Source organism: Octopus bimaculoides, chromosome 1 (genome assembly GCF_046866305.1).
Source record: "Octopus bimaculoides isolate indiv1 chromosome 1, ASM4686630v1, whole genome shotgun sequence".
Taxonomy (NCBI): Eukaryota; Metazoa; Mollusca; class Cephalopoda; order Octopoda; family Octopodidae; genus Octopus; species Octopus bimaculoides.
The window spans coordinates 112805306-112825464 of record NC_142928.1 but is presented as its reverse complement, the minus strand read 5'-3'; the positions used below and the strand labels follow the sequence as shown (position 1 = coordinate 112825464).

At 37.6% G+C, this 20159-nt stretch overlaps 1 protein-coding gene across 2 annotated transcripts in view; it reads right to left on the bottom strand.

The window, feature by feature from the left end:
* LOC106874050 (ER degradation-enhancing alpha-mannosidase-like protein 3) overlaps positions 1 to 20159 on the bottom strand; it is a 465143-nt gene that overhangs the window by 33639 nt on the left and 411345 nt on the right. For both annotated transcript variants that reach the window (XM_089356169.1, XM_089356161.1), the window contains exons 18-20: positions 16007 to 16116; positions 13771 to 13890; positions 11436 to 11481 (exon numbers count right to left, since the gene is read on the bottom strand). In XM_089356169.1, the coding sequence (XP_089212295.1) occupies positions 11436 to 11481; positions 13771 to 13890; positions 16007 to 16116 (276 nt within the window). The remainder of the gene's footprint in view (positions 1 to 11435; positions 11482 to 13770; positions 13891 to 16006; positions 16117 to 20159) is intronic.

The window sequence follows — 20159 nt, the reverse complement described above, 5'->3', positions numbered from 1 at the left end:
CTGGAGGAATATTCTTTGACAAAAGAAAAGGTAGGAGACAGATAAGAATGCGTCTGGTCTGTGCAACAGACTGAAGGAAGAGAAAGATGATCACGTGAAGAAAAGATAGATGGACGATGGTCACGTGTGAGCAACGAGAGAGTAAAGGAAGAAAAGGGGGGAGAGAGAGAGAGACAAATAGAAAACTGTGAAGGGGAGAAAAAAGAATTAGAGAAAGGATGAGAGAGAAAAAATGGAAGGGGCAGAAGGGGAGAAAAAAGAATTAGAGAAAGGAATTAAGATATTTGTTAAAAAGGACAACAATCACTAAGGCAAGACAAACATCTCAAGCCATATACATTATTATTATTAAAAAATTTAAAGTCTTACAGCTAGGATATCTCAAAATATGGGAAATCCTGCCATCACAGACAAATAGGGAAAATGTAAAGGGTATAGATTAACCCATTACCTACCAGTGATCTCATATGAGATCACTTAAAAATTACAAATTTCGTAATTATCTGTGAATATTTACACATATCTAACCTTTTTGCTATATCTACTAGGTATATTTCTCTGATATTCAAATGAGGTTTGCTAATATTTCACCCAATATCTCGCTTATCTCTATTTAAAATGTTATTTTGAAATGTTATTTTGATCATTCCAGCGTGTTTCTAAGGCTGTTTTATGCTAGAAATCAAAGTTTCATAAAAAAATTCCAGTTAATAGAATTATGGGAGGTAATGGGTTAAGGAAACAATAAAATAAAGGACTAGAGAAATAAAGAAGTAAAGAAAAAAGAAACATAAAAATTCACTCAAAATGCATGTCTTCTCTGACAAAACTGGAAATCTATACTCTCTTACCATCAAAGAATGCACTGGATTTATTAAGGAGCTACACAAATCCTATAGGATAGCCCCGCAGTCAGCCCTGGATACCATCAACACTAATCAATGCAAGCTTGTAAACACGCTCGAGATTGACGACCACATGGAGCACTACAACTCAAGAGCCCTACACTTTAACCGTAAGGACCAGGCTTCTTAACCAAAACCCTCTATAAGACTCATTTAGGATGAATCAGTAAAAATATACTAGATAGAATTATACCTACTATTAGAAAGAAACTAAATGTAAGCTTATGGTCCTGCACAGGTGAGGTCATCACATGGTTCCACTTGCTTCAAAACAAGAACACCACCTCATTCCTACAATTCAACATCAGTAACTCCATATCACCAATCCTCCTTAAAGACACCTTGACTCTAGCTAAAAATCTAACCAACCTAACCTTAGAAATAGATGTAATTCTATCTGCCAGGCAGACTCATATCCTTCGACAATAAGCTTTGGTTCCATGCTAGCCACAATACTAATAGAAATTTCTTTGATATAACCATGGACCCACCCAACTCTGCTCAGGTCACGGATCTAGCCAGACTGTACCTCCTTCAACAGCTCCACACACACTTCCCTAACATCAAAAGAAGTTTATATAGAGATGATGCATTGTTAATTGCAACAGGCCTAACAAAATCTGCATAAGAAGAAACTAGAAAACTCTTACATAAATTCTTTGCCATCTTTAACCTATCTATCTCTTTTGAAAACTCTTACAAAACAGCAAACTTCCTAGATGTTACCTTGGATTTAAACTCTTTACTTCCCATAACATAAACCCAATCAATACCTTAAGTACATCAACACAGAATCTAGCCACCATAAATCTACATTTGAGAGTATAATCAAAGGCATATCCATCAAGATATCCGATCTATCCAGCACCCAGGAAATCTTCAATAACTATGCCACCTACTACAATCAAGCTCTAGCTACTAGTGGTTCCTCTCAGAAGATTAGATTTATAACCAACTCTAAACTTAAAGAACACCTCTCTAAATTTAACCCTAGATGAGCATGCCCACATATTGGATACCCACACCCTCCCACTATAGTAAGTAAATCTTGCCTGTCTAGCACCCACATGCATAATACTTGATCTAAGAATACTAACACCAAACCCTGCAACTCTCTAACATACACCAGGAAATGCACTTCCCCAAATTTACCTAATAAAAGTGGTGAGAGATCAATTCTCTGGTACACACCTCCATTCACTTTAAACATTAAGGCCCTTGCTAAAGCATTCTTTAAAATAGTAGACTCTAATTTCCCATGTAACCATAAATACCATTCTGTCTTTAACAGATCCACTTTAAAATTATCCTATTCCTCTACACCAAATATAGAATCTATTATCACCTCATCTAACAAATGTAAACTTAGCTCTTACTATCTAAATGCATACAACCCTACCATAGATCTATACAACGTAAACACTAACACCGCTTGCAATAGCATAAGCAACACCCCTGACCCTAACAATTTAAATAACTTAAATCTAGGTAATATAATCCCTGCCTCTGAGAGAGCTGGGCGCACAGTTGAAACCAATGGTAGTACTAATAAGAACACTGATACAAACAATACTAACTCTACTATAACCACTACAACCACTAATACTTCTACTACAATTACTAATAGTATTAGCAATTACCACCAATGAAGATATTACCATTACTGAAAATAATACTATTACTAACACTATTACCACAATTGCTACTACTAATAGTTACAATAATAATAATACTAATACCAATACCACTGCTAATACTAACACTTCTTCTACTACTAATAGTAATAATAATTATAATAGCGATAACAATAATAATGGTAATGGTGGCGGTGATAATGATAATAACAATAATGGCAATGATAATAACATGAACCAATCACCTAATACAACCCTAGCCTTTAACTTGTCTGCAAGTAGCACTACTTCATCCCTCTCTACAACTAACCATCTTAGAACAGATAATTGCAACTGCAGTTCTGGGACTGACTGCCTACTGCAATCCCAATGCAGAAGATTCAATGTGATATACCAATGCATCATCCACAACATATCAAATAACTTCAATAGCTACTATATTGGATCAACCATGAATTTTATACAAAAATATTCTGCACATTTAAACTCATTCAAATATAAAGAGCATAGCAATTCCACATACTTAGCCAGGTACGTACACCATCTAATTAATAGAAAAATACAATATAGGTTATCCTGGGTTACAATAGATTCTGGCATCCTATATCAGGGCCAGCACTCCACTTGTAGACTCTACCTAAAAGAATCCCTGAAAATTTTAACCCATAACTCACCACAATTACTCAACAAACACAATACAGCCTTTACAACATGTAAACACAACTTCTTCCATAAATCCAAGTGTAAACTTACCCCCCACACATAACACTTACATACATACTTCCATGGTTGTTATTATATACTCTTGTATATCTTTTCTATCAACCTTAAGTACCTTAGAAGATAACTGTTAATTCTTTAATTTATCTTTAAACCTTAAACTCATACTTCCCTTAATCCTTAGTTGTAACCTAAATAATTCCTAAATAATTTACAATAATAATAATACTAATTTAACATTTAAGTGGTTTCTCCATTCACACCTACTTCACATTCACCCTTTATGAGACTCATACCCCCATAGATAGAAATATTTCTATAGCTACTGACCTTAGCCATAAAAGGGACACAAACACTTACTACTTGACTTCCTGCTCCAACCCTAAAAACTTGAAGAACAGCACTGGCATCTACTATCCTCTTTATATCCTCTTCTCTTTGAATCCCTTTCATTTTATTTTACTTTTTGTATTTTGTATCTTCCTTTACCTTCCTCCTCTCTCATTATTTACCCATGTATACTTCTTTATCTTCTTGTTTATTTTTGTACACTATACTTTTATATTATTTTATTCTTCCTACCAATCCTTGCCACTTCCTCTGTATCTCCAGCTTCCCTACAAATTCCTCTCTCTCCTATTTATTTTTCTTCTCTTTATCTCTCAATAGCCACTTCTGCTATTATTCTCTTATGAACCATTGATATGGTCTGGCATTTCTCTCTGGATATTTACACTATGAAGTCTCTAATCATATCTGGATTTACATAAGATTGTACCTAAAGACTTATGGACTAGCATCTACACTATCGGAAAGTTGAAACATGAACTTTTATGTTTCCTTTTTCTTAATTTCTTTATATTTTCAGTCCTTTATTTCATTTCCTTCACATTTTCCCCATTTGTCTCTGATGACGGAATATCCCATATTCTGAAATATCCCAGAAACAGCTGTAAGACTTTAAATTTTTTAATAATAATAATGTATATGACTTGAGATGTTTGTTGTTCTCTTTAATAAATATATATCCGCTATATCAGAAATCTACAATGGTTCCATAACTCCCATCTTGGCTATAAGCTTGGAGCCCTGGTAATTCGTTACTGCACTTACCCAGCATACCTAGCCGTTTAGACCAACTTTAAAATTACGATCTAAGCACAAAGGCTTCCTAAATTCATGCTATTTATTTATTCTATTTACTTAGGTTTCATTGCCCCTTTAAAATTATGATTTAAGCATTGTTGTCTCTCAAATATTTAGAATCTACGATTAAGAAGTCTCTCTCATGGCTGGTCGTACACCCGCCCTCCCAACCCCTCCACCGGAAGTTCATTCCTCTGTCATCCTTGGCTGTCTCCCTCAACCCATCAAGTGGCCTCACACCATCCCCTCCCCTACCTTTGGGTAGCGCATAAATTTTGTGTAATATTTGCAGGTGGCAGGTACTGTTTTGCTTATGAATTCTGCCAATTGCAAGCTTTCTTTTCAGGTACACGACACTGGTTTTCCACTTCCCAGGCCACAGGCCCACACCCCCAGCACCCACACTGTTAGGATTGGCACTCTCAACCTCGGCACGCTGAAAGGTAGGTCTGGTGAAATTGTTGAGATGCTTGAACGGAGACGCGTAGATATGTGCTGCATCCAGGACGTAAGATGGGGAAGAGGTTCTGCGAGGTTCCTCACAGGCAAAGAACACAGGTACAAGATTTTCTTGGCAGGGAATACTGATGGGGTCGGGGGCGTAGGAATACTTCTAGCAGAGAAATGGGTTGATAAGGTAATCGAGGTAGTTAGAGTATGTGACAGAGTACTTAAGATTAGACTAGTGCTTCATCATAGATTAGCTAATGTCATCTCAGCCTATGCCCCTCAACCGGGGCTCCCGGATGGGCTGAAAGACCAATTGTATGACACCCTCTTGCAAACTACCTCGTCGACGAGTGACAGGGACCTTCTCTTTGTGGCTGGAGACTTCAATGGTCATGTCGGACGTCGGGCTGGAGGCTTCCATGGCATACATGGAGGCTATGGCTTCGGTTCCCGCAACGAGGAGAGAACCAGACTGCTGGAGTTCTGTGATGCAACCGATCTTATGGTCTGCAATACCAACTTCAGGAAACCTGCCAGTCACCTACCGATCTGGCAGACACTCTAGCCAAATCAACTACATCCTCGCCAGAAATAGGGAAAGAGCGCGGCTTATAAATGCCAAAACCTTCCCTGGCGAAGAATGTACCCCACAACATAGATTAGTAGTTAGCGACTTCGGGATCAAGGCAAAATGGGTGCCCAGAAGTAGACCGGCTTGGGGGAGAAGGGTGTCAAAGCTTAAAGACCCTGCAAATGGACAGAGATTTAGAGACAAGTTACTTGAAGCATTTGACGAAATAGAAGGGGATATAGCATCATACAACGTGGAAGACAATTGGAGATTTCTGCGGGACAACCTGTTGAGAGCCACCAACCAGATCTGTGGCTGGTGTAAAGTCCCCTCTCGACCCAGAGTAACATGGTGGTGGAACAAGAAGGTAGACAGGGCTATTAGACAAAAGAAACAGGCTTGGAAGGACTGGAAGAACAGTGGTAGCAGGGAATTGTACCAATCTGCCAGAAGGGAAGCTAGGTGACAGGTTTATTTAGCCAGAGGGGAAGCTGATAAGAAAAGATTTGCCAATGTTCTGCGCCATGAGGACCAAAGACTCGAGGTATTTTGTGTTGCAAGACAGTGTAGGAGAGAGAATAGTGATGTCATAGGAGAGAAATGTGTTCGCATGGATGATGGTACGCTTGCACTAAATGAGGTTGCAAAGAAAGAGGTCTGGAGATGCCACTACGATAGATTGCTTAATAAAGAGAATGAATGGGAGAAAGAGAGTCTGCCGAATGTCGACCTAACAGAGGGACCAGCTATCCGAGTTGACAGTACCAGGGTAGATAAAGCAATTAAGAGTATGAAGACAGGGAAAGCCCCCGGCCCATCAGGAATCACTGCAGAGATGCTCAAAATATCTGGCAGTATCGGCTAGTCACCCGTATTACGAACCAGGTGATACACGAAGGAGTCATACCCAATGACTAGTGCAGCAGCACCATAGTCAACTGCTACAAAGGTAAAGGTGATGCTTTAGATACAAATAATTACAGAGGCATCAAGCTGTTAGATCAGGTTATGAAAGTTACGGAGAGGGTCATAGCCCAACTAATTAGGGAGCGAATCAAATTAGATGAGATGCAGTTTGGGTTCGTGCCAGGTAAAAGCACCACTGATGCCATGTTTCTAGTAAGACAGCTGCAGGAGAAATACCTAGCCAAGGATAAACCTCTGTACCTGGCTTTCATTGACATGGAGAAAGCCTTTGACAGGGTCCCCCGATCCCTTATCTGGTGGTCAATGAGGAAACTTGGGATAGAAGAATGGTTAGTGAGAGCTGTGCGAGCCATGTACAGAGATGCTGCCAGTAAGGTGAGGGTTGGAAATGAGTACAGTAATGAATTCCAGGTAGAGGTAGGGGTCCACCAAGGTTCCGTCCTCAGCCCCCTCCTATTTATCATAGTCCTCCAGGCGATTACAGAGGAATTTATGACAGGTTGCCCCTGGGAGCTCCCCTATGATGATGACCTTGCACTAATTGCAGAGTCACTATCAGAACTTGAGGAGAAATTTCAGGTGTGGAAGCAAGGACTAGAATCGAAGGGCCTTAGAGTCAACCTAGCTAAAACCAAAATCCTAATAAGTAGGAAGGTAGATAAAACACAAACCCCTTCAAGTAGATGGCCCTGCTCAGTATGTAGAAAAGGAGTAGGTAATAACTCTATAAGATGTACCCAGTGTAAGCTATGGACACATAAGAGGTGCAGCAATATCAAAGGAAGGTTAACTAGGAAGTTAGTTTTTGTATGTGGCAGATGTTCAGGTGCAATAAACACTAAACAGGAAACAACTTCTATCTCATTCCAGGGAGAAAAACTAGAGGTAGTTGATAGCTTCCGCTATCTGGGTGACCAAGTAAGTATGAAGGTGGGTGCGCTGAAAGTGTAGCTGCTAGAATAAGAATAGCCTGGGCAAAGTTTAAAGAGCTCTTACCTCTGCCGGCGACAAAGGGACTCTCACTCAGAGTAAAAGGCAGACTGTATGACGCATGTGTATGAACAGCCATGCTACATGGCAGTGAAACATGGGCTGTGACTGCTGAGGACATGCGTAAGCTCGCAAGGAATGAAGCCAGTATGCTCCATTGGATGTGTAATGTCAGTGTGCATACCCAACAGAGTGTAAGTATCTTGAGAGAAAAGCTGAACCTAAGAAGCATCAGTTGTGGTGTGCAAGAGAGACGATTGCGCTGGTATGGACATGTGGTGAGAATGGATGAGGATAGCTGTGTGAAAAAGTGCCACACCCTAACAGTTGAGGGAACCCGTGGAAGAGGTAGGCCCAGGAAGACCTGGGCTGAGGTGGTGAGGCAAGACATTCGAACATTGGGCCTCACCGAGGCGATGACTACTGACCGAGACCTTTGGAAATGTGCTGTGCGTGAGAAGACTCGGCAAGCCAAGTGTGACCTAAATCCAAGGCCTCTGCCAGGAGTGTAGCCAGCCCACTTATGCGCACCTTTTCTACATTGGACACTAAACTCCGCTTGCGAAGACTTGTTGAGGCAAGTGAAATCGAACTAAATTCGACGACTGGCACCCGTGCCAGCGTCGTCTCCTTCATTGGACATGGAACTCAGCTTGCGAAGACTTATTGGGGCAGGCGAAAGCGAAATCGGGATAGCACCTGTACCCAGCGTCGCCTTTCCGGCACTGGTGCCCGTAACATGCATAAGGATTTTCGAGCGAGATCGCTGCCAGTGCCCCTGGACTGGCTCTTGTGCGGGTGGCACATAAAATACACCATTTTGAGCGTGGCCGTTGCCAGTACCGCCTGACTGGCCTTCGTAGGATTTTCGAGCGAGATCGTTGCCAGTGCCCCTGGATTGGCTCTTGTACGGGTGGCACATAAAATACACCATTTTGAGCGTGACCGTTGCCAGTACCGCCTGACTGGCCTTCGTAGGATTTTCGATCGCGATCGTTGGCAGTGCCCCATGACTGGCTCTTGTGCGGGTGGCACATAAAATACACCATTTTGAGCGTGACCGTTGCCAGTACCGCCTGACTGGCCTTCGTAGGATTTTCGATCGAGATCGTTGGCAGTGCCCCTGGACTGGCTCTTGTGCGGGTGGCACATAAAATACACCATTTTGAGCGTGGCCATTGCCAGTACTGCCTCACTGGCCTTCTTGTGGGTGACACGTAAAAGCACCCACTACACTCTCTGAGTGGTTGGCTTTAGGAAGGGCATCCAGCTGTAGAAACTCTGCCAAATTAGATTGGAGCCTGGTGTTGCCTTCCGGTTTCACCAGTCCTCAGTCAAATCGTCCAATCCATGCTAGCATGGAAAGCGGACGTTAAACGATGATGATGATGATAATATAAATTGGACATGGGCAACCGTTGTATTCTTTCTTGTCTTGAGGTTTACAGCCAAATGGCTGGGTGGATTCGCGTGAAAAATGGCACACATGTGGAGACAAGTGCATATATTGGAATACGGTTTGTATTTTTTCCTAGCCCCCATAGTTACCAAGAAAATCAATTAAAACTTATTCTAATGGAATTCCCCTGTTTGTTCTGCCATTAAAACAACCAGTTGCTCACACAGCTGGCATAGACCATTTCGCTAGCAACAAGGTGAGTACAGGATGACAGTCAGCCAAAACTTTCGCTATGCTGTCTCTCTTCATTCACCTCTTTGTGGGGTTAATAATTTTAATCTTTAGTTACAGTTTCTCATTGAAATTACATAATAGGCAAAATTGTGTGATTAAGACAGTAGGGTGTTTTGAGGGAGATTTGGCTGCTATTTCTACCAGGTCTAGCTACCATGTAGACGTCTGAACTTTTCATTCACATATTTGCATTTCAAAAATTTAGCATAATCTTTTCCATAAATCAACTATCATAAATACATATACATGCACAAGCATGCATGCACACACCACACACACACACACACACACACACATACATGTCCATTTCATATATCTTCTTTCAATTTCTGCTCTCTGCAAATAAAATTTTTATGGATACAATTGTTTACAAAAATAGGGATTAATGTATAATTTCTTTCTATGTTCATAATAGAAGCTGTTTTCTGACAAGGGGGTGGGGTCAGGAAATTTTCATACAGCTGGAGGCTCCAATCGAAACAGGGAACCCGAAATGATAAGGTTGAGAAATGCTGTTATAGATTATGCCTAAATGAAAACGATCACAACCACATCATCCAAACAGACCGGGTGAAACCGGGCTTAGCTGCTAGTATATATATATTTATTTGTGTGTGTGTGTGTGTTTGATACTGTATGATAGTTGTGAGTGTCACTGTCATGCAAGTAATGTCCTTTGTGACATATTATCTTACTAGGAAATAGGTGAGAGCTGGTGACAGGAAGAGCATCTGACTGTAGAAAACCTGCTTTGACAAATTCCATCCAACCCATGAGAGCTTGAAAAGTGGACATAAGTTGATAATGATGATGATATATATATATATATATATATATATATATATATACCTAAATATAGGTATATATATATATATATATATATATATATATATATATATATATATATATATATATATATATATAGAGAGAGAGAGAGAGAGAGAGAGAGAGAGAGAGATAGATAGATAGATAGATAGATAGATAGGTATATATATATACCTAGATATACACAAATAGGAAGTAACAATGGATAGCAAAGGAGTATGTTGGATGTGTGGTTTGGGGGAAGGGAGGAGAAAATAAGGATATGACAAGAAAAGGAAATGGTCATAAGGATCAGTTACTGTAAAACTCCCATATAAGTCAAACAATACTGCCCATGGTTTTTCTGTTTTCACAGACTAATGAAAAAAGATGCAGTTGATACCCAATCTGAACACCTACAGGAATACGTGTATGGGGAGGGTACAAGAGTTTGGCCCAAGTACCTGTAATCAAATGAACTCTGTTGAAAGAATCATGTGGTAGCATTAGATCTCCTAACTCTTTATGTCACGATACTTGCATATGCACACAAGCATGTGAACATGGATATAAACATGTATCCAGGGTTAAAAAAATAAAACAAAAAAAGCAATGCAAACTGGCAGGTAGCCCGGGAAGATAAGAGAAATAAGTGAAAAGAATGTAGATGTCTTCCACATTGGATTTTAAGAAGAGGATAGCATTTTATGCTGGCTAAGATAAAGAGAAATCCAAGTTTGAGTGTATGTCAGTTTATTTGTAGTGCTCAGAGTTGTTAGTGAATATAACAATGTGGATAAATGATTTAGAGGTAGGTATCCAAATTCATTCCAAGGTGAAAGGAATGGATCAAGATAGTTTATCTGTGGTGATATTAGAAGTGCCAGGACAGTGCTTCAATACAGCAATCATAGACTTTTTAGATGTAAACCTCTTTATGGGCTAATGCAATTTGGAGCTAATTAAGTCTTCATAGTATCTGACTGGTTCCTGTGCAAGTGGCATGTAAAAAGCACTATTCGAGTGTGGTCGATGCCAGTGCTGCCTGACTGGCCCCCATGCCAGTAGCACATAAAAAGCACCCACTACACTCATCGAGTGATTGGTGTTAGGAAGGGCATCCAGCTGTAGAAACCTTGCCAGATCAGATTGGAGCCTGGTGCAGCCTCCTGGCTTACCAGTCCTCAGTTAAACCATCCAACCCATGCCAGCATAGAAAGCTGACGTTAAACGGTGATGATGATAATGATGATGAATTCAGTTTAAGAAAAATTTCAGACACATAGAATAGCTTGACAATTATGTGTGTGTGTGTGTGTGCATATGGGGGGGGGGGGGGGTATTTGTGTGGCAATAACTGACAACCTTTTTATCATAGAGTGAAGTCAAACTGCATTCTCTGTCATTACTGCTAATGTAATAATTTTTGAAGGTACCATTCCAGTTTTAAAATTTATGATATATCCTATTACCTTTGCCCATACTATACTTGAAGAAGAAAAAACTTCTATATGCTGAAGTATCACCAACAGAAAAAAAATATGTGAAAATATGCTGACGGAATTTCAGGTAAAAGCTAAAATGTTGAAACTTACCAATAACAATTCCACCTATTGCGCCAGCCATTTCCACATTAGTTGCCTAAAATGAAAATGTCAACAAAAACATTTTAAATGAACATTCTAATGAAAATACTGTTCTAAGTATGTATAAATTTTTAGATTAAGTAATGAATATCTGAAATACCCAAAACACAATAGAAACAAATACTTATTTCCCTTTTTAAAATGAAAAATATTAACTACATCAGTATTTAAATTTTAATATAAAAAAAAAACAAAAAAAACTTCCACTTTAAGAATTAACATTCTCAACTTAAAATATTTTGCCTTTTTTAAAATGCATTTTTATTATTAAATTAGGTTGTTTCAATGACTCTAGCTTGAGCAAACAAGCATCATTTTGATATTCATCTGGTTGTATCTTCTTGCTAAAACTTAGATGGTAGCTGGTATACTTCCTTTTTGTACATTCTCATTATATTTCTTCATAGTTGACACATCGTAGGTGGCACAAATGTGCTTCAGTAATGGATACTGCATTGCTGATTCCTTAGAGATGGAAAGTGCTTTTGTTGATGTTGCTATGATTTTTGTTCATCTCTCTACTACTCTCAATCGCCTCTATGGTTGCTGATAGATTTTCTGTTGGCTACAACAGTAGAAATAAACTATTTCAAAATGAAGTCCTATATCATCATTCTGACAAGCAAGCCTGATCTCTAGGTGGTTTCTTATATTTTTTTTCTAATTCCAGCCAGCTTTGTGTTTGTCAACAAAGCTATTTACACATTTATTTTAAAACAGAATAACTAATGAAATACTTTTTAAAGCAAATATAATCAAACTTAATGACAATTATCAAATTATCAACAAAACGTTTTTCACAACTGGAAAAAAATTAATAATATAGAAGTTTTACAGTTTCACATGCAAACAAAAATACTTATAATTTTCAGAAATGTGACGAACATTGTAAGTTCAGCTGTACAGTTTGGAATATTTAATTTCATTGTCAATTTAGTATTTTTAATTACTTCATCATTTTATTAGATACAATTTGTTTGGCATTTATGTTTGTAAGATGCAAGTTATTGCATCTTTTGTAACTGAATTTGGACATCTATATGCATTTTTGGAGAATGAATTTTACAAGAGAATATCTTTAGAACCAAAACTTATCACAAAATGGTATGTTTATTTACTGTATAATGCTTATGGCTGAGTTTAATCAAAAACATTCACATTTATTCTGAAACTGGCTCTGAGGACAAATGTCTTGCTTTCATAAGTTTTCAGTTAAAATGTTCCACCAAACCTTAGTCACAATTTATGTTTCTAACACTAGCTTAATGATAACTAAGTCATTTTACTAAATTCTTTGTTATATCTAAAGTAATTGAAAGAAACATAGAGCATCTTAAAATAAATACAGTAATGAAATGGTTAAAGGAAATGTAGAAAAATCTCTGAAATCAGAATAATATTTTTGATGTGTGCTTCTGAAGCAATTTTTAAAAACAAACTAAAACTTTAAACAAAAGACACTTCGATTGATAATTTGAATTAAAAAAAAAAAACTGTCTTAGTATGATTTCTATTTGAAAAATAAAATCTTATTGAATTCCTCATAATTTTAGTAAGCAAACTTTATTTTGAAATCCCATTATTTTTCTGTTTAATAACAAATATAGATAGATTTTTTTGTAAAATTGAATCCTCACATTTCATTTTATTTTTGATAATAATACTTAGGTACATGGCACAATTTAGGGCTTTTTTCCCTTGAAAAATAATGATCTTGTATTAGAATTGGATTTTGGATTCTGTTAAGAGAGAGCTGTAAAACTTAGGCCAGTAATGTTTAGTATGTTGGATGTAGAGGGTTTGTAGGACACAGTGTGAGACGACTGCTGTTATCGTTAGGCCTAACTCATTGTAAGGTAAATACCTCCATGAGTGATATCCAAAATACGGTGGAGAAGGCTGGCCACTGGATTTGGTTAAAAAGAGATGATGAGCGATGGCTAGAGAAATATTGAGCTTTGTTTTTAATAACCAGTTGATCTAGCAAGCAGGGCCTCATATCAGTGAGGGGGGGGGCAGTGTGCATTAATGCTGTGAAGAGGTAGGCCCTGAAACGGCACGCATTCTCTCCTGATGACCGCATACATTTGCTGGCTTCCGGTATGCGAAGTTCTCGACTAGTAGCATTTGCATGTGCGAGTTGTTTGCAAGACATTTAGTATATAATGTAAACTGTTAGATTTAAGCTTCAAGTAAATAAGCTGAGAAGGTTCTAATGAGAATTATGATTTATGAAGAACTAAAAATTGCAATAAATATGTTCATAAAATGGTATTAATATTACCTTTTCGATAAACATGCATTCTCCTCTTTCCAAGATAGCAATGTTTCCTTTGATATTTCTTGTATTAGTGAGAGGTGTACAAGCTTTGTAAGGCTCAGCAAGCATTAACTGACCTTGGATCTAATGAAAATAATTAAGAAATACGATTAAATAAAAAAGAATGTATAAACAGCAATAGCATCTTATCCATGTAAGAATTTCTTAGATTCTAATTTCTAATTCACCCCTCTATGCCAGCTGTGTTTAATGTGCATTCCATACAATAATAGGTGATGAAACTTATTGATTTAAGAAAATGGGAATTATAAGTTTCATGCTTCCCATAAAAGTATTCTTGTGAAACAGCTATTATTAAAATAAGATCACAGCTTGCCTGCTATATATGTTGCAACAGTTTAACAGTATCACCAAGAATTTCAAGTCGGTTTACAGCAGTATCAAAGATTCATTTGCATTCAAAAAGACTCTATAGCAACAGCTAATATCAAACTGCTTTCCCTGTTTGCTCAGTAGCCAACATAATCTCTACTGAAGATTAGGGCATTTTATAATACAGTTCTATATTTAAGAGATGAGGAATTATGTACATGATTTACATTTGATGGATATTTGTCCTCATCTTGTTTGTTGTTAACACAATGTTTCGGCTGATACACCCTTCAGCCTTCATCAGGTGTCTTGGGGAAATTTCGAACCTGGGTTCTCATTCCTAAGGTATTTTTTTATATTATTATCATTATTATTATTATTATTATTATTATTATTCAGGTCACTGCCTGGAATCGAACTAGGAATCTTGGAGTTAGTAGCTCGCGCTCTTAGCCACTACACCATATGCCCATGGGCATATGGCGTAGTGGTTATGAGCGTGGATTTGGTAGACAGAAACTGAAAGAAGCCTGTTGTATATATATATATATGTGCGTGTGTGCATGTGTGTGTGTGTGTGTGTGTGTGTTTGTCCCTCCACCATCGCTTGACAACCGATGGTGGTGTGTTTACGTCACCGTAACTTAGCAGTTTGGCAAAAGAGACCGATAGAATAAGTACTAGGCTTCCAAAGAATAAGTCCTGGGATTGATTTGCTTGACTAAAGGCAGTGCTCCAGCATGGCCGCAGTCAAATGACTGAAACAAGTAAAAGAGTAAAGAGTAAGAAGAAGAAGAAGAAGAAGAAGAAGAAGAAGAAGAAGAACAAGAAGAAGAAGAACAAGAAGAACAAGAACAAGAACAACAACAACATCAAATGAGAACCCAGGTTCGAAATTTCCTTCAGACACCTGATGAAGGCTGGAGGGTATATCATCTGAAACGTGTTAACAACAAACAAGATGAGGACAAATATCAGTCAAATACAAATAATGTAAATAAGGGCATTTTTGTTGGTTTTTAATAGCATGCTTTTTTAAAATAAATATCTGGATGCCATTTTGTAGCTAGCTACTCAAATGTGATTAACTGCATCTGAGTGAATTTACAGAATATTTTCTCTTAAACAGAAAGATTTATTCTGTTAAAGACCATAAAGTTATCACTTCATATAATAACTAAATCTGAGAAAAATCATGTTGATCAATAACCAACCAGATATAAGGACACCATATTTTACAGTATCTGAAAGTAACTCAAGAGAATAAGACTACTTGGAAACAATGTTTAATTCTACACAGCACATAATGTGAGAATTTTTTTTACATCAATAGAATTTGTTATTTAAATACTATTGGAGACTAGTTGCTTACATGGGCAATGAAAGTGAAATAAGTAAGCAAAAGTGCAATTTAACTATTTTTCACTTCATTAATGACACATTACAATGTAGTTTTGTTTTTAATAGTCTTAATATTAAAATGCAAACAATATGGTTTGACTTCCTTATCAATATTAACGTCATTGTACAAATCATAGATTGTTCATAATCAAAGACCAACGCGAGTCTTCTCTCAATTTATGAGTGCCTATTTCTAGCTCAAATACAGTCTTTCTTTTATTTATATGCAACATATTTAACAGCCAGCATGACAAAAAATACAAAACCAAAATCAAAAGTATTATGTTCATAGAATTTTAAAAGTTTTAGTACTTCAAATATGTAGCAAAAATAACAAACTTCAATAATTATGAGAAAAACATGTCAAATTTAAGAATTTTATATGTAAAAGTTGATAGCATATTTGAGTATAGTTATAAACACATGCATAAATATTAGAGTAAAGAGATGTGTTCTGGTAACTTACTGGTGAGGAATTCTTGAGATTGTAACCAAACTGAGCAGGTCCAGCACTCAAAACTGACACATCATCAAGATTAGGTGATAAGATCTGAACAAGAAGTGGCTCATGCTGAGCTAAAGAAAATCAACAGTTTAACTACTGAAACACAAAAATTGGCATTTATTTGTATGTATATATATATAAATTCAGAAGAGTGGTACAACAAGGCACCGATATTTACTGGAAATTAATACTTTTGTATTGAAATATTTTTCATTGATATGTATATATATATATATATATATATATATATATATATATATATTGGCTCTTGTGCGGGTGGCACACGGGATGCACCATTTTGAGCGTGACCGTTGCCAGTACCGCCTGACTGGCCTTCATAGGATTTTCGAGCGAGATCGTTGCCAGTGCCGCTGGACTGGCTCTTGTGCGGGTGGCACATAAAAGACACCATTTTGAGCGTGGCCGTTGCCAGTACCACCTCACTGGCCCTCGTGCAGGTGACACGTAAAAGCACCCACTACACTCTTGGAGTGGTTGGCATTAGGAAGGGCATCCAGCTGTAGAAACTCTGCCAAATTAGATTGGAGCCTGGTGTTGCCATCTGGTTTCACCAGTCCTCAGTCAAATCGTCCAACCCATGCCAGCATGGAAAGCGGACGTTAAACGATGATGATGATGATGATGATATATATATATATATATATATATATATATATATATATATATATATGATATTTTCTTTTGACGTGAGCAACACTGTTTACTCTTTACAACTTTAAAATTCATCTTAAAAGGATTGTGTATGATAACCTTGAGTGCTATGTTGGTCCTCACTTAAAGCTCTCTATATGATGATATCCCCAAATTATTTCTCAATAAAAATACCAATGGTAATGAAGCATAAAACTCATTTTCTCAGAAGGATAAACAATGACCAATGAAACTGGTCTTGAGAATAGAACCTGAAACTTCATGTAAAGGTGCAAAATGTTTTATTTCAAGGTAAACAAAATAGAAATGGAACAATATAATAACAGTAGCAATGATACAACCAAAAAAGTTGGATTAAAAAAATATATCTCACCATAATTCAGTTATAAAAAATGATCATTCATAGATATTGATGTAGAAATGATGAAGAGGAGAGAGAGTAAAGCAGTGATTAATGTAATGGAAAACAAGGGAGTTTCTTATGTAATGAAAGCTGTACTTAGTGGCTCTGAAAAGAAAGAAACATGGAAGAGCTACTATGAAAGGCTATTAGATGTAGATAATGAATGGTAGAGTATCTGAAGACAAGGAAAGCCCCTGGTCTATCAATAATCACTGTTGAGATGCTTAAAATATCTGGTAGAGTAGGCTATGGTCTAGTCCTCTGTATAGTTAGTTAACCAGGTTATTCAGGAAACCTTAGATAGAAGCAATAATAGAGGCATCAAATAACTGAACCAAGAGAAGAAAGTTATGGAGAGAGTTATAGCCCAATCAATTTGGAATGGAATTAGACTAGCTGAAAAGTAGTTTGGCTTTGCACTGGGGAGAAGCACTATTTATGCTATTTTCATAGTCAGGCAACTGTAAGAGAGGTATTTAGCTAAGAATAAGCTGTTGTACTTGGCATTTGTTGAACTTGAGAAAGCCTTGTAATATGGTGGTCTCAAAGAAAGCTAGGGGTAGATGAATGGCTTGTGGAAACAGCACAGGTCATGTACAGGTAGGTGTTCACCAAGGCTTGGCCCTCAACCCTCTCCTAGTCATCATTGTCCTTCAGGTCATAACAGAGGGATTTAAGACTGGAGCCCATGGGAACTACTATATGTTGATGATCTTGCTCTCATAGCAGAATCTATAACAGAATTAGAAAAGATATTCCAGGTCTTAAAGTTAACTTAGCAAAGATCAAGGTCCTGGTAAGCAAGAGATCAGACAGAACCCTACCCACTTCAGACAAATGGCCCAGTTCAATATGTAAGAAAGCTATAAGCAGGAATTCCATTCGATGTCCTCATTTTATCAATCTTTCTAACTACTTCCACTAATCACTATATGATGTGGAATGCCATGTATTTCCACCACATCAAGACACCTGTTCCTCTATCATACTTCAGCCTTTCAACAAATGGCATAAAGACACCTCTCATTTTACGGTATAGCCATTCTGTTGAGGTGGGTTGTCCTTTGCCCTGCAAAGAAAAAAAGCACCCAATACACTTTGCAAAGTTGTTGGTATCAAAAAGGTCACTCAGCCATAGAAAGCAAATCAAAGTAGATAGGCTGCTGATAAATAGGATGACTGAGGAACTTAAACAACACTATGCAAAAATATTTTTAAAATACCCATTTATGACAGACATAACTAACCTAAAATAGAAATATATTCAACAGACAAAATACAGTGCACAAACGCACTGAAACTAAACCGAATGTAACTATACTTGACAGAGATAGAATACTAATAAATCTACCACTACTTCCTCTGATATTTCCTTTTTACACGAATGCTGATACTAATATTGACACTATTATAAGTAATAATGCTATCACCACTATTGCTGCTGCTACTGCTATTACAATTAACTATGCTAACTACTAAGAGTACTGGTGGTGGTGGTAATGGTCACAATGGAAGTGGTAAGTGTACAAAGAATAATAATAAAAACAACAGCAACAACAACAATAATAATAATCCTTTCTATTACTGGCACAAAGCCTGGAATTTTGTGGGAACAAGCTAGTGCTAAACTGATGCTTATTTCATCTGTCCTGAAAGGATGAAAGGCAAGGTTGACCTCAGTGGAATTTAAATAATAATAACAATCCTTTCTACTATAGGCACAAGGTCTGAAATTTTAGGGGAGGGGACTAGTAGATTACATCAACCCCAGTACTGATACTTATTTTATTGACCCTGAAAGGATGAAAGGTAAAGTTGACCTCAGTGGAATTTGAACTCAGAACGTAAAGTCAGACAAAATACTGCTAAGCATTTCACCCAGCATACTAACAATTCTGCCAGCTTAGTGCAATAATAATAATAATAATAATAACAACAACAATAATAATAATAATTGCCCGGATGTAGTACCAGGCAGTGGCTCTCATGGCTTCTGATCTTAATTGATTGGAAGCGTTATTATGTACATTGTTTTGTCTTGGTATAAAAGATGGGCTACAGCAAATATTCTGCTCAATACCACAGATTTGCTTGTCAGTTGTTTGACCTTAACCAGTTGAGCATGTCCCTTGGTGGCTGACAATATGTGCATCTCTGATCATGAGCAGAAGTAATGGGGGAGCATCATAGCCATGTGTTGAGAGGAATTCTTTGGGGTTTGAATAATTCACCTTTGGAAACATGGGTGTTTTGCTCAACATCCTTAAACAAACATTATTCAGGGACCTTTTGAGCGGTATGGGCTACTCGACCTGAAGAAAATTCTAACTGGGCCCCACCTGCAAGGTCATGCACTGTTTATCTTGATATGAGATCACCATGTCGCGCACATATGGTTGTGATGCATGTGCATGGTGTACCCTTATCAGACAGGTGGGCATGATGGATATAATGGGCTTTGTATATTTTACCCCAGTGTCACTTTGATGGCATGCACTGCTCTCTCACTCAATAATAATAATAATAATAATTGTAATCCTTTCCACTATAGGCACAAGGCCTGAGATTTTGGGAGAGGGGGTCAGTTGATTACATCGACCCCAGTGTGTAACTGGCACTTATTTCATTGACCCTGAAAGGATGAAAGGCAAAGTTAACTTTGGTAGAATTTGAACTCAGAATCTAAGGGCAGACGAAATGCTGCTAAGCATTTTGCCTGTCACATTAAAAGGTGAAAGAGGGGAAGTGGCAAAGAGAGCATCATGTATCTTCTACTATAGGTTGTGTTTTCTCCATAACACCATATGAATGAGAAAGGAAGGGGTGAAAAAAAAATCAACTCTGTGTAAGTATATGTGTGTGTATGTAAAAGGGAGGTATGTGAATTTTTGTGTGTATGTGTGTGCAATAGAAGTGGGATGGTGAACATTCAACGCTATAAAGAAAAATCAAACAGTGTTTCAACTCTGTGTGAGTATATGTGTATGTGTGTGCATGTTCAAGGGAAGTATGTGATTGTTTGTGTGTGTGAGCCAGCGT